This window comes from Taudactylus pleione, unplaced genomic scaffold (genome assembly GCF_031769625.1).
Source record: "Taudactylus pleione unplaced genomic scaffold, aTauple2 ptg001494l, whole genome shotgun sequence".
NCBI lineage: Eukaryota > Metazoa > Chordata > Amphibia > Anura > Myobatrachidae > Taudactylus > Taudactylus pleione.
In genome coordinates, this window is record NW_028285892.1 from 1416845 (window position 1) to 1430371 (window position 13527).

At 47.6% G+C, this 13527-nt stretch overlaps 1 protein-coding gene across 2 annotated transcripts in view; it reads left to right on the forward strand.

The window, feature by feature from the left end:
* LOC148442495 (L-gulonolactone oxidase-like) overlaps window positions 1-13047 on the forward strand; it is a 367708-nt gene extending 354661 nt beyond the window's left edge. The window contains exons 9-12 of one of the 2 annotated variants that reach the window (XM_088463887.1): window positions 224-373; window positions 1660-1824; window positions 7467-7557; window positions 12373-12578. In XM_088463887.1, coding sequence (XP_088320013.1) covers window positions 224-373; window positions 1660-1824; window positions 7467-7557; window positions 12373-12501 — 535 coding nt within the window. In that variant the 3' untranslated portion in view covers window positions 12502-12578. Of the gene's footprint in view, window positions 1-223; window positions 374-1659; window positions 1825-7466; window positions 7558-12372 lie in introns of both variants that reach the window. The other variant, XM_088463888.1, reaches the window with a different exon arrangement.
* Window positions 13048-13527: the final 480 nt, after the last annotated feature.

The window sequence follows — 13527 nt, forward strand, 5'->3', positions numbered from 1 at the left end:
CCTGACATGCTTTTTCAAAAGTAGGCAAGTGTACCTCATTCGCCATGCTTTGGCTGTGCTGCTGTGAGGGCGGTAGGGGTGGGGGGGGGTAGGTACACACTTAGCAGCATTACTGTATAGATGCTCTGGGGTCATCATGTGTTCATGTATACAGTAATACTGCGCACTGGGGTGACGTGTGCTGGTGGGTGCAATCTTATACCGCTTTGTTCTGTTTTCATAGCACGTTTGTATCCAGCTTGGTCCCAACAATAAACCGGTTCTTCTTCTGGCTGCTGTTCTCTGGTAGAAGTGAGCGCGTGGACCTAAGCTACAAGGTCTTCAATTTCGACTGTCTATTTAAACAATACGTGCAGGACTGGGCCATTCCCATGTGAGTAACCATCCTGAGTCTTAGATAACTAAGAGCCGACTAATCTGTAACCTATAGGGGGGAATGCAATTGTTCCTGGGTGCCTGTACGTAATGGGCGCTCGACAGGTGATATGCAGTTGCTTTGCCAATGGGTGCGAGTGCCGTTGGTGCCCATTACTTATCGCGCATGTCTTTCCCAAATGCACCGGGATTAGCTGTGTAAAGCCGCTAAATCCGTGCAAACTACTGAGCGCGAGGAGTTTGGGCGCCCAAAAATCCTGACTTTGGCCAGATTTCTACTCGCCACGCAATCTGCACGTAATGCCGATGTTCACGTAATTCAGCGATTATTTGCCGCTGCGCAAATTGGTATAAAAGCTCAGGGGTGACTTCTAGTATCCCAAAATTTCACAGCAGCGGGATTTCTCCTTTATACATTTAGTTCATTTCATTAATACAACAATTTTTTTACGTTTAAAAAAAATGCAACATTTAACATTTTATTATTGTATCACCCTCTTATTAACTGATATTTCAGTAATTACTGTGACATTTACTTCATGCGGTAAATTTTTTTTTTTTACTGTAATATAAAGCGGCAGGTCTGTCACACAGCCGTGATTAGAGACACGTGCTGCTTCTACACAGACTTACCTACAGATATTCCCCAAAATTAGGATAAATTAGGCCACACCCGGGTTTTGCCGCAGTCACTTCCCCAAACCACGAGCACTGCCGGTCACGCCGCACTTTTTTGCCTACTATCCCATGCCAGTACTTGGTGACAAAAATCATGGCTGTTGGCAGGTTACCTGCTGCCTTGGGACTGATTGAAGTTAGTAAATAGCTTCAGGCACTTTCTCCAGGAAAAGAGGCCGCAGTGACCCAGGCCGCAGCTTACTGAAGCCCCCCGTTGTGTTATATAAGGGCCTATTTTTTCTCTGAGTTCAAAAACTAACATTGAGGAGAGAGGAATGAAGCAGAGAAGCTACAGGGGGTGTATTTACTAACGTGCGGGTTTATAGAAGTGGAGATGTTGCCCATAGCAACCAATCATATTCTACTTATCATTTATCTAGCACCTTCTAGAAGATAATAGCTAGAATCTTATTGGTTTCTATCGGCAACATCTCCACTTCTTAAAACCCACACTTTAGTAAATATACCCCTAGCTACAGTATCTGGCAGATGTAACCACATGTGCCGGGTCTTACACTGGTAGATGTTGTAAAGCACCAGCTCTGCCCAATGCGGCCATGTTAGCTCGGGGATAGGAGAATCACGGTAACTGTTTGTCGCCACCAGAGAGAAGACGAAGGATGCCCTAACGCAGCTGAAGGCATGGCTGGAGAGGAACCCGCACGTGGTGGCCCATTTCCCCGTAGAAGTCCGCTTTGCCCGTGGTGACGACATTTTGCTGAGTCCCTGTTACCAGAGAAACAGCTGTTATATGAACATCATTATGTACAGGTGAGGACGCGCTGCCAGGTAGGCTTTAAAGTAGCGGGGCAGGGGGCAGACGGGGGACACTCATGGGTTGGTGTATAATACAGTCATGGGATCATTATGTACAGGTGAGGCCATGCTGCCAGGTAGGCTTTATAGTAATGGGGCGGGGGGCAGGCGGCGACACTCATTGGCTTGGTATATAATACAGCCATGGGATCATTATGTACAGGTGAGGCCGTGCTGCAAGGTAGGCTTTATAGGGGCGGGGCGGGGGACACTCATTGGCTTGGTATATAATACAGCCATGGGATCATTATGTACAGATGAGGCCATGCTGCCAGGTAGGCTTTATAGTAATGGGGCGGGGGGCAGGCGGCGACACTCATTGGCTTGGTATATAATACAGCCATGGGATCATTATGTACAGGTGAGGCCGTGCTGCAAGGTAGGCTTTATAGGGGCGGGGCGGGGGACACTCATTGGCTTGGTATATAATACAGCCATGGGATCATTATGTACAGATGAGGCCATGCTGCCAGGTAGGCTTTATAGTAATGGGGCAGGGGGGCAGGCGGGGGACACTCATTGGCTTGGTGTATAATACAGCCATGGGATCAATATGTACAGGTGAGGCCGTGCTGCCAGGTAGGATTTATAGTAGTGTGGCGGGGGGCAGATGGGGGACACTCATTGGCTTGGTATATAATACAGCCATTGGATCAATATGTACAGGTGAGGCCGTGCTGCCAGGTAGGCTTTATAGTTGCAGGGCGGGGGGCAGACGGAGGACACTCATTGGCTTGGTATATAATACAGCCATGGGATCATTATGTGCTGCCAAGTAGGCTTTATAGTAGCGGGGCGGGGGGCAGGTGGGGGACACTCATTGGCTTGGTATATTATACAGCCAAGGAATCATTATGTACAGGTGAGGCCGTGCTGCCAGGTAGGCTTTAAAGTAGCGGGGCAGGGGGCAGACGGGGGACACTCACTGGCTTGGTGTATAATACAGACATGGGATCATTATGTACAGGTGAGGCCATGCTGCCAGGTAGGCTTTATAGTAATGGGGCGGGGGGCAGGCGGCGGACACTCATTGGCTTGGTATATAATACAGCCATGGGATCATTATGTACAGGTGAGGCCGCGCTGCCAGGTAGGCTTTATAGTAGCGGGGCGGGGGGCAGACGGAGGACACTCATTGGCTTGGTATGTAATACAGCCATGGGATCATTATGTACAGGTGAGGCCGCGCTGCCAGGTAGGCTTTATAGTAGCGGGGCGGGGTGCAGACGGGGGACACTTATTGGCTTGGTATATAATACAGCCATGGGATCATTATGTACAGGTGAGGCCGTGCTGCAAGGTAGGCTTTATAGGGGCGGGGCGGGGGACACTCATTGGCTTGGTATATAATACAGCCATGGGATCATTATGTACAGATGAGGCCATGCTGCCAGGTAGGCTTTATAGTAATGGGGCAGGGGGGCAGGCGGGGGACACTCATTGGCTTGGTGTATAATACAGCCATGGGATCAATATGTACAGGTGAGGCCGTGCTGCCAGGTAGGATTTATAGTAGTGTGGCGGGGGGCAGATGGGGGACACTCATTGGCTTGGTATATAATACAGCCATTGGATCAATATGTACAGGTGAGGCCGTGCTGCCAGGTAGGCTTTATAGTTGCAGGGCGGGGGGCAGACGGAGGACACTCATTGGCTTGGTATATAATACAGCCATGGGATCATTATGTACAGGTGAGGCCGTGCTGCCAGGTAGGCTTTATAGTAGCGGGGCGGGGGCAGACGGGGGACACTCATTGGCTTGGTATATAATACAGCCATGGGAGCATTATGTACAGGTGAGGCCGTGCTGCCAGGTAGGCTTTATAGTAGCGGGCCAGGGGGCAGATGGGGGACACTCATTGGCTTGGTATATAATACAGCCATGGGATCATTATGTGCTGCCAAGTAGGCTTTATAGTAGCGGGGCGGGGGGCAGGTGGGGGACACTCATTGGCTTGGTATATTATACAGCCAAGGAATCATTATGTACAGGTGAGGCCGTGCTGCCAGGTAGGCTTTATAGTAGCGGGGCGGGGGGCAGGCGGGGGACACTCATTGGCTTGGTATATAATACAACCATGGGATCATTATGCACAGGTGAGGCCGCGCTGCCAGGTAGGCTTTATGGTAGCGGGGCGGGGGGCAGACGGGGGACACTCATTGGCTTGGTATATAATACAGTCATGGGATCATTATGTACAGGTGAGGCCGTGCTGCCAGGTAGGCTTTATAGTAGCGGGGCGGAGGGCAGACGGGGGACACTCATTGGCTTGGTATATAATGCAGCCATGGGATCATTATGTACAGGTGAGGCCATGCTGCCAGGTAGGCTTTATAGTAGCGGGGCGGGGGGCATACGGGGGACACTCATTGGCTTTGTATATAATACAGCCATGGGATCATTATGTACAGGTGAGGCCATGCTGTCAGGTAGGCTTTATATTAGCGTGGCGGGGTGCAGACGGGGGACACTTATTGGCTTGGTATATAATACAGCCATGGGATCATTATGTACAGGTGAGGCCGCGCTGCCAGGTAGGCTTTATAGTAGCGGGGCGGGGGGCAGACGGAGGACACTCATTGGCTTGGTATGTAATACAGCCATGGGATCATTATGTACAGGTGAGGCCGCGCTGCCAGGTAGGTTTTATAGTAGCGGGACGGGGGGCAGACGGGGGACACTCATTGGCTTGGTATATAATACAGCCATGGGATCATTATGTACAGGTGAGGCCGTGCTGCCAGGTAAGCTTTATAGTAGCGGGGCGGGGGGCAGATGGGGGACACTCATTGGCTTGGTATATAATACAGCCATGGGATCTGCTATCCCCAACGCTTAGGAATTTTTTTGTCATAAACTTTTTTCCCTTGATTTGGAGGCCATGGGGTAATTTTACTAAAGTGAGAGTTTTTAGAAGTGAGTTTTAGAAGAGATGTTGCCCATAGCAACCAATCAGCTTCTACCTAACATGTAACTAGCACCTTCCAGAAGATAATAGCTAGAATCTTATTGGTTGCTATAGGCAACATCTCTTCTAAAACTCACTGCTAAAAACTCTCACTTTAGTAAATTTACCCCCAAGTCTCAAATATATTCCATTACATGTACAAATGCCCCCCCTCTCTCTCTCTCTCCCCCTCTCACTCCCCCTCTCACTCCCCCCTCTCTCTCTCTCTGTCTCTCTCTCTCTCTCTCTCTCGTTACACTTACTTTTCCCTACATGTCTCTGCATATTGTTACCTAGTTTAGCACTGCTCCTCACAGTGACTGTATCTGTGTGTATGACATTATAGCGGGGTAGCAGAGATTATTTCTGGCGTCCTACACGTTCTGGATAATGGGTCCCAACTGTCCATAAGATGCGGCACCTACCGTATTTTGGGCCTGATTCAGCATGGATCGCAGTTGGAACTGCGTATGCAGATCGGATAATAGTGCGTACTGCAATCACGCATGCACATAGAAAGCCATCGCAGAGTGAGTGACGGGACGTCAACGTTTGGGGGTGGTGATGGGAGGAGTGGTCGGAGAAACGCAGGCGTGCCAGTCCATTTGAACGCCGTTGCATGGGCGTGTATAACTTAGCCACTGTGACGGCATACGCAGCTTGTGTGCTCACTGCCTGCGACGAGACAGGTCAGAGCTGCTGTAATTGTGCATGAAGGTCCGATGTTACTGATGTGTACGCAGGACTGCGAGGTATTACGGATGTGAGAAAGCGCTAGTGGGTGATTGCAAACATTAGCATACTTTCGCAGTAGACCTGTGTGCGATTACGCAGCTGCGATCACATTAGCGAGCCGTGCTGAATCAGGACCTTTGTTATCACATTTTGGGGGAAACGTATCAATCATCTCAAATACATTCACCTTACACCTGTAATTGTTATCACTGGTACAGTATGCAGGAATATGTACCCGACAGACAATTCCTCCGATATAGAGTTGTACAAGCTGTCATTACTCCCGGGTTTATAACCTGGGAGTCCAAACCCGCGTGTGCAGCCATCGGCCAGGCCGTGCACAAGACGCGAGGAAAGGAGAAGGATCCTTCCTCCCCGGGGAGTCGTGACGAGAAGCCCCATAGGTAACGTTCTGCAGCCTGATGCCCGCGGGCACATCGCAAGCCCCATAGGATCCTATGGGGGCTGCTGTGTCGCTGGTCCGCTGCAGATATCTCCGGTTATCAAAATATCTCCAATATCTGCTGGGGACCTTTTTAATACATGCGGGGATCCTTATGTATTGCGGTAATCTTCCAAAAATTGCACCTGTATTACTTGCATGGAAATACATGCGGATATTTACCCCATTATACATCCTATAGGAATCTTCTTTCCTGCATTAGTTGGAACATAAGAGACCAATGAAAACTGTGAATATACTGTACAGCTGTGAGCTGTCATATTGTAGCCATGACATGAATGGATCAGCCCGGCGGGTCAACACGCAGGCAGCCAATCAGAAGCAATATCTGAGGAAGTGTCAGTGTCTCATTGGGTTGCATTCCCGGGGGCGCTATACTAAACGTACATAGGCGTATTCCTATTGTACTGATCTAATGATTGCACACCCCGTTCTGCTCCTCCAGGAGTAACAGGATTCCCAAACCTAGATACTGAATATTTGCAACACAAAATTCTAATATCCGACCAACACTACATGATTTCCTAAATGAGAATAATTCTTCAATATGCCGCTCAGTGACCCCTAACCCAGGAGGAGGCAGCTCGGCTAGTCTGGGGCCCTCTATAGGCCCACAAGCGGCAGGGGCCTTGGAGTGGGTGCATATTTTGGCATGAGGCCCAATGATCGCATGTTACACCCTTGTTGCTGACATCTAACATAAGCATAGGCAGCCTGTGACTTTCCAGTTACTGTATTATAGAGCTTTGTGTCCTGACATGCTGAGACTTGTAGTTATAAAATAGCTTGTGAGACGTAGTTTACCAATCTAATACTTTCCCAGCAGTCCGACCAGGGATGTAGTTAATAGACCGGTGGACTAAATGCAGACGGTCTATATCCCGACTGCTAAAGGCTGACGGGGGACTTAAGATAGGCGTAAAAATACCGGCGCCTCTCTTAATCCCGACGCCAGAAGACAGACAGATGCCGGAACGAACGAGGTAAGTCCGGGCATCTTAGCACAGCTGCAGGAAGGGGGGGTTAGTTTAGGGAAGGGACTCCTGGGGGGGACTTAGGGTTAGGCACCCCCCAGGGAGGGTAAGGCTAGGGGAAGGGGGTGTTAGGGTTAGGCACCTCCTGGGAGGGTTAGGTTTAGGGTGTGGGAAGGTGCAGTTAAGTTTAGGCACCCCCATAGGGGACGTAGGGTTAGGCACTACCCCGGGAGTTTTAGGGTTAGGCACCACTAAAGGAGGATTAGGGGGGGGAGAGGGGAGGGTTTGGGTACTTACCAGCGTTAGTCGGCATCTTGTCCTGTCGGGATTTGAACCGGTGGCTAAACAGCCGCAGGTATTTCATACCCATTCCTTCTGACCATATAGAAGATCATTATATTTATATACACAGAATGATTTTCCTCTAGTCAGAAATGGATGTATGTGTATGATATACTCTGATATTTCTCTATGTAGACCGTATGGAAAAGATGTGGAGCACAAGGATTACTGGTCCGAGTATGAGAACATTATGAAACGCGTCGGGGGAAGACCCCACTGGGCTAAGGTAATAAACGCTTAGGGCTGTATGTCCGATATATATTTGTCTACTGAGCCTACGCAGGTGATAAATGTAGCATCAGGTGTGAATTCACTGACGGCAATAAAAAATATCTATCACAATCTAACGTGGTCGTTTTTCCTAGTAATCCTGCGACTTTTCCACTCGGGATATAACCACAATAACATCTATTTTAAAACAACTATATTGAGGAGAAAATACAGCTAAGGGGTGTGTAGCACCAGTCTGGGGATGCCTCAGTAGCAGTAAATCCCCCCCAAGTGGCAATAAATCCCCTCCATGACATTACAGCCCCTCAGGGTCTCGGGGAAGAGGGGGCAATGATCTCCCCCTGGCTGCAGCTGGTCAGCTTTATAATGATCAGCGGAGACCTGGGGCTCCCTCTTTGTACTTTTGTTACCAGAGCATGCTCTCCAGAGCGTCATCCACAAAGCATTCTGGGGCACAAGATGTCGGCGGTCAGAGACCGCTACATCACCGATGGACACCAGACAAGCAGGAGGAGATACGTTGCATACATGGGATGCGACCACGTCAGAGAAAGCCCATCTGGCCAGTTCAGTGGTTAGTGAAATACTGGGGCAGATGTATGAAGCTCTGGAAAGTGATAAAGTAGAGAGTGATAAATGACCAACCAATCAGCTCCCAACTGTCATGTTACAGGCTGTGTATGAAAAATGACAGTTGGGAGCTGATTGGTTGGTCGTTTAACACTCTCCACTTTATCACTTCCCAGAGCTTCATACATCTGCTGTCTCCAAAAACAGGGATCACATCCGGATCTTCCTGACCAGAACGCTCATTCTTCTTCCACAGAAAGCACCATGAACTTGGCCCAACTTCTTGGCCCCATTCCAATTTGAGTGTTCCTCTGCTGGATGAGGGCTCACTCACACTAGGATTTTGCCTGTGCTTTGCAAGCGGTGTGGTCAGGAGAGTCTGACCGCGTGCCTGATATAGGGATTACTGAGCCCTAGGCTCGAGCGCCTCACCCGTTTGCACTTTATGACACGTTCTCAACAAGGTGGTCTCCAGCATGGGCTGAGGTGTGACCAGGAGCTGCTGTACATGGGGACCATATGACTCAGTACAGTGTACTGTACATGCTGCAGACATGAGGTCCGCACAACCTGACCACACTGCTTGTAAGGTGCAGGCAAGAGCATTATGTGAATGAGCCCTAAGAGCTTGCTCACACTGGGCGTAATTCACAGGTGGACGCTAATGCATGCGCGGATACGATTTCTTTCGGATTCGCTTCTGCGATAATATGCAAATTCTAGTCTCAGCCTTCCCTTTTGTAACAGCGAGCACAGGAGATTGCAAGCCCAGAGATGTCCACTTTATATACGAGATTAGCGGTTTGGTTTCCCTGGAAACCGACCACACCCAGACTAGGTTTTCCTGACAACTACTGATCCCCAAATGATTCAAAATGCCATCTTCCCGGCATCAGATCCCACTCGTTTTGGATTGCTTATAAAAGTCCCTCCCTTGTGATCGGGTGAGATTTCACAAAGGAGAGTGGAGGGAGAGGGTGAAGGACTGAGGGCTGAAGCAGGGAGGCACTGTGTGACAACAAAAACGCTTTAGCAAGTCATCAGGACACCATTAGGGTGCCATTAGGTGGTATCCGGATGACAGGTCGACAGTTTACTTTTTTTATAGTTAAATTATTAACACTAATCAACTAATCAATGAATTAAGCAATGCTTTACCTGGCTTCCACTAAATAGTACTCCACCTCCATTTACCTGTGCTGGCCCTTGGCCTCTGATCTACAGTAGCTTCTAGATGAATAAAAACAGTCTATATCATCGCCTAGTTTACATTAAACTGCCATCCTGTCTGGCACTGCAGTGCCGCTCTGTTTCCTAGATGTGCTATATTCTTTTTTAAACTGCCGTGTGTTTTTTGGGCAAACAATTTTGTGAGGTGGTTAAAATGTACTGGAAATGACTGGAATGAATGTTATTGAGGCTAATAATACTGTAGGGACAATAACAGGCACAAATTATGTGATTTTTAGCTGTTTTTGTAATCAATTTTTAAAGAAATCCAGATCTAAAACCAAAACACTTGAGGGGGGGGTTTTGGCAAAAGCTTTTGCGCACATCTCTACTTTTAATGTGCATGGACAATGGATATCCACCGGTGGACTCAAACATCAAACACTCCAGTAAAACAAAAAAACACATTAAATTATAGGGCGCTGCACCTCACAGCAGCTCTGGTTTTAAAAATGAAACACCACTTCATATACATACATAGATACAAGAGAGAAAACCATAAACAGCGCTGAGAGGTCAAAATCCAACGGGAGACACAGATCCCAAATGTGCAGCTGTAATATTCCAACGAAGCTGTCTGTCTTATTTTCTCATAACTCCAACGTGGATTTTCATGATATGAGAAACAAAATTCAAAAAATGGGTTACATAACTATTAGGATGTACACAGTAACTGAAGGATGAGTCCACTGATTCCCAAGGATGTGCTCAGTAGTAGAATACACCTTTAGTGCACGTAGCAGAAGATGCAGAAAGTACTATAAGCTTACATCAGTAAGACATGTTGCAGACTCATAAAGGTTTCTTTTCTCCGTATATTTTTTCCTCAACTTTCCATTGGTCACATATATGAAAGTGAAGAAAAACTCAGGATGTAGATAAAAATAACTTTTTAATGTTTAAAATATATATAAGCAATAATACATCCATACCAGATAGTAAATATCGGTAATATCGGCGCACATCCAGCGGCCAGCTTGCCCTTGCGGAGGCTCTGACCAGCCACAGACTCGGCAGCTCTCCTGACACACAGAGGGCTCCCACGCTGTCTTGGCAGTGGCTAATATATGCAAGCCCATGTAACGGCGTTTAAACGGTCAGGCACGCCTGTGTTTAATTAACCACCCCCCCATTATGACCCCCAAAGGCTGACAACCTGTCACTCACTTTGTGTTGGATTACTGCGCGCATCCGTAATCTCAATGCGATAGCTGCACACACGCAAAGTGCGGTTTATGTGCATGCGCAATGGAGTGAAAATCGCATTAGCGACCATCTCTTAATCAGGCCCGCAGTCTATATTGCAATGGTGTTTTAGACTGCACCCCTGATCAGTGAGTTACAGCCATGTGTAAGTAAATATACACAGGGAATGCAGCTGCGTGTAAATATAGACAGGGAGTACAGCAGGGCAGGAAACAGTTAACAGTGTGTGTTGGCTGACAGTGCGGGTACTCGCACTGTGCCATGGAATGAAATCGGACACTGCAGGGAGATGACATGCTGTGTGTGACAGCCAATCAGCTCTCAACTGTTTGAAAAATGGGGCGTGGCTTATGTCACTTCTGCCTGCTGGATCCAATCAGCGGCCGTTAACATTTTAACAGGCCACTGATTGGATCCGACAGACAGAAGTGACAAAACCAAAACACAGAGATACAACAGTGGAAAGAGGAGGTTTTGCCTCGTGCCTGGATCCAAGCCCGGCAGGAGGAGCCAAGCCGGGACTCGGATCTAAACTAAACTCCTAAGTTCAGGTGGGTTCCGTTTCCAGGAAACCGAACCCGCTCATCTCTAATGAATAATTTCATGTACTAATATGCACATTTATACCAGTTAATGACCTGAATGAACCCTAAGATGTACAACAAAACCGCTCTAGAACAGAACTTTCTGGTCTTCACTGGTAACGTATCAACATCCAGCTCCACGACCCCAAAGTTTGGTAAATTTGCGACCTAGTCGAGAACTTTGCAGCCCCATAGTTACCAGTACCGGAAATGCATTTATTTCCACACTTCACGTTCCATCCAACATATCCCTGACACCATCTGAGAGCAGTAAACCCCACTCATGAAGTAACACACGCCAGACTGGGGGGAACCAGGCTTAGCTTGCCTTGATGGTCCAGGAAGCAGGTTCTAGAGCAGTTGCAACATGTCAGTTTCCCTAATTGTTCCCATGGTATCCAGCAGGAATAAAATGGTTATACTTCTCATTTAGGGGCTGATTCTTAGTCACAAATATCTCTTTTGAAACTGTGAGTTTTTGCATACAGCGCATGTGCACAAGCGAATCTGTGCTCCTTTGAGTATGTCTGTCCTAGTCTAGTGGGAAACAATTTGGCCGGGCGTTTACTCGGAAACAACTTGGCCAGGCATTTAGTTATAAACAGCTTGGCCAGGCATTCAGTTATAAACAGCTTGGCTAGGCATTCAGTTATATACAACTTGGCCGGGTGTTTAGTCGGAAACAATTTGTCCAGGCATTTAGTTATAAACAACTTGGCCGGGCGTTTAGTCGGAAACAACTTGGCCGGGCGTTTAGTCGGAAACAACTTGGCCGGGGCGTTTAGTCGGAAACAACTTGGCCGGGGCGTTTAGTCGGAAACAACTTGGCCGGGGCGTTTAGTCCGAAACAACTTGGCCGGGGCGTTTAGTCGGAAACAACTTGGCCGGGGCGTTTACTTGGAAACAACTTGGCCGGGCGTTTAGTCGGAAACAACTTGGCCGTGTGTTTAGTCGGAAACAACTTGGCCGGGCGTTTAGTCGGAAACAATTTGGCTGGGCGTTTACTTGGAAACAACTTGGCCAGGCGTTTAGTCGGAAACTAATATGAACGGAATCAAGCATTAGCATAAGGTACAGTAGTAAAACAGGCTCCCGGCTGCCCGCAGATACAGCCACTGTGTGCCACGCAGAATCAGGCCATTAATGTGAATGTTATAAAGGGCTCGTCACAGATTTGCTGATTGCTGAATCTATAATCTTGTTCCCCCTTTGTGTCCCAGGCTCATACATGTACTCGGAAGGACTTTGAGAAGATGTACCCAGGATTTGCCAAATTCAACACCATCAGAGAGAAGCTTGACCCAACGGGGATGTTCCTCAACCCGTATCTCGAGAAAGTCTTCTACTAAGGAGAAGAAACCCATAATCAATAACATGTCTTCTATTAAACCCACACACTCTCAGCCGTAGTACCTAGCCACACCTGATGGGGGATGAGTGAGCCCCTCCTGAGGTTTCAGCTGCAGGACTTTCTAGCCCACACATAAAATACACTTGGAATATGGCAGAACTTTTCACAGCTATAAGGACTTTCTTCCCTACTGTGCCCAATGAGGTCCACGGCAGAAGAACCCGATCCTCTCACCCTCCATTATTACATGCCCAGTGTCAGGAGGAAGTGCCCAGTCTTTGTGCCACCCTCTGCTTCCTCCTGCTGGCACAGAGAAAGAGGCGTGGGGACTGGCGACAATGGCGATTATTGTGTACCTGGAACTGCTGAGGATTGTGTTTATGATAGTTTAGATGTCCGGGGGTTGGCAAATAGACAGCATTTAGGATTTAAGAGTTTTATAAATCAATTTAACTTGAAATAGAAATTATTCAACATGTATGATATTAGTACTATGGGAACTTATCACATAGGAAAAGTTTTTTCTTTTTACCCCTTCAAAAATGTAAACAACTTATTATACGTCTCCTTTTATGTGTTGGAAATAAATAAAGTATTTAGGAGTTTCTTCACTGTAAGCAGAAGTATTACTAACGCAATGTGCTGCGCTGATACAGTTTAAAATACAACTATAGTGCTCTGCTCCCTACTTTAATTGCCTATAAAGGAATGATAAAGCAAGATGTACATAACATTAGTCGCACACGAGGGTCAGACACACTGGGGACGATGCAGAGCTGAACGTGCGTCTGCTTGCGGAGCACATCTTGTGTATTTTTTTCTACTGCATGTGTTCCGGAACCAGACGGGCGTAAGTATGAACAACGCAGAGCCGTATGCATTTCAGTGCTCCCTGATGACGACGGCCAAGTGTACGGATAGGGGCGGATGCATTGGACTAGCTGCTGTAATTACCACATTAATCAATTTATTTTTGTTTGACTTTTTGAAGTTTTGTTTTTATACTTGTTTACTTTTAATTAGT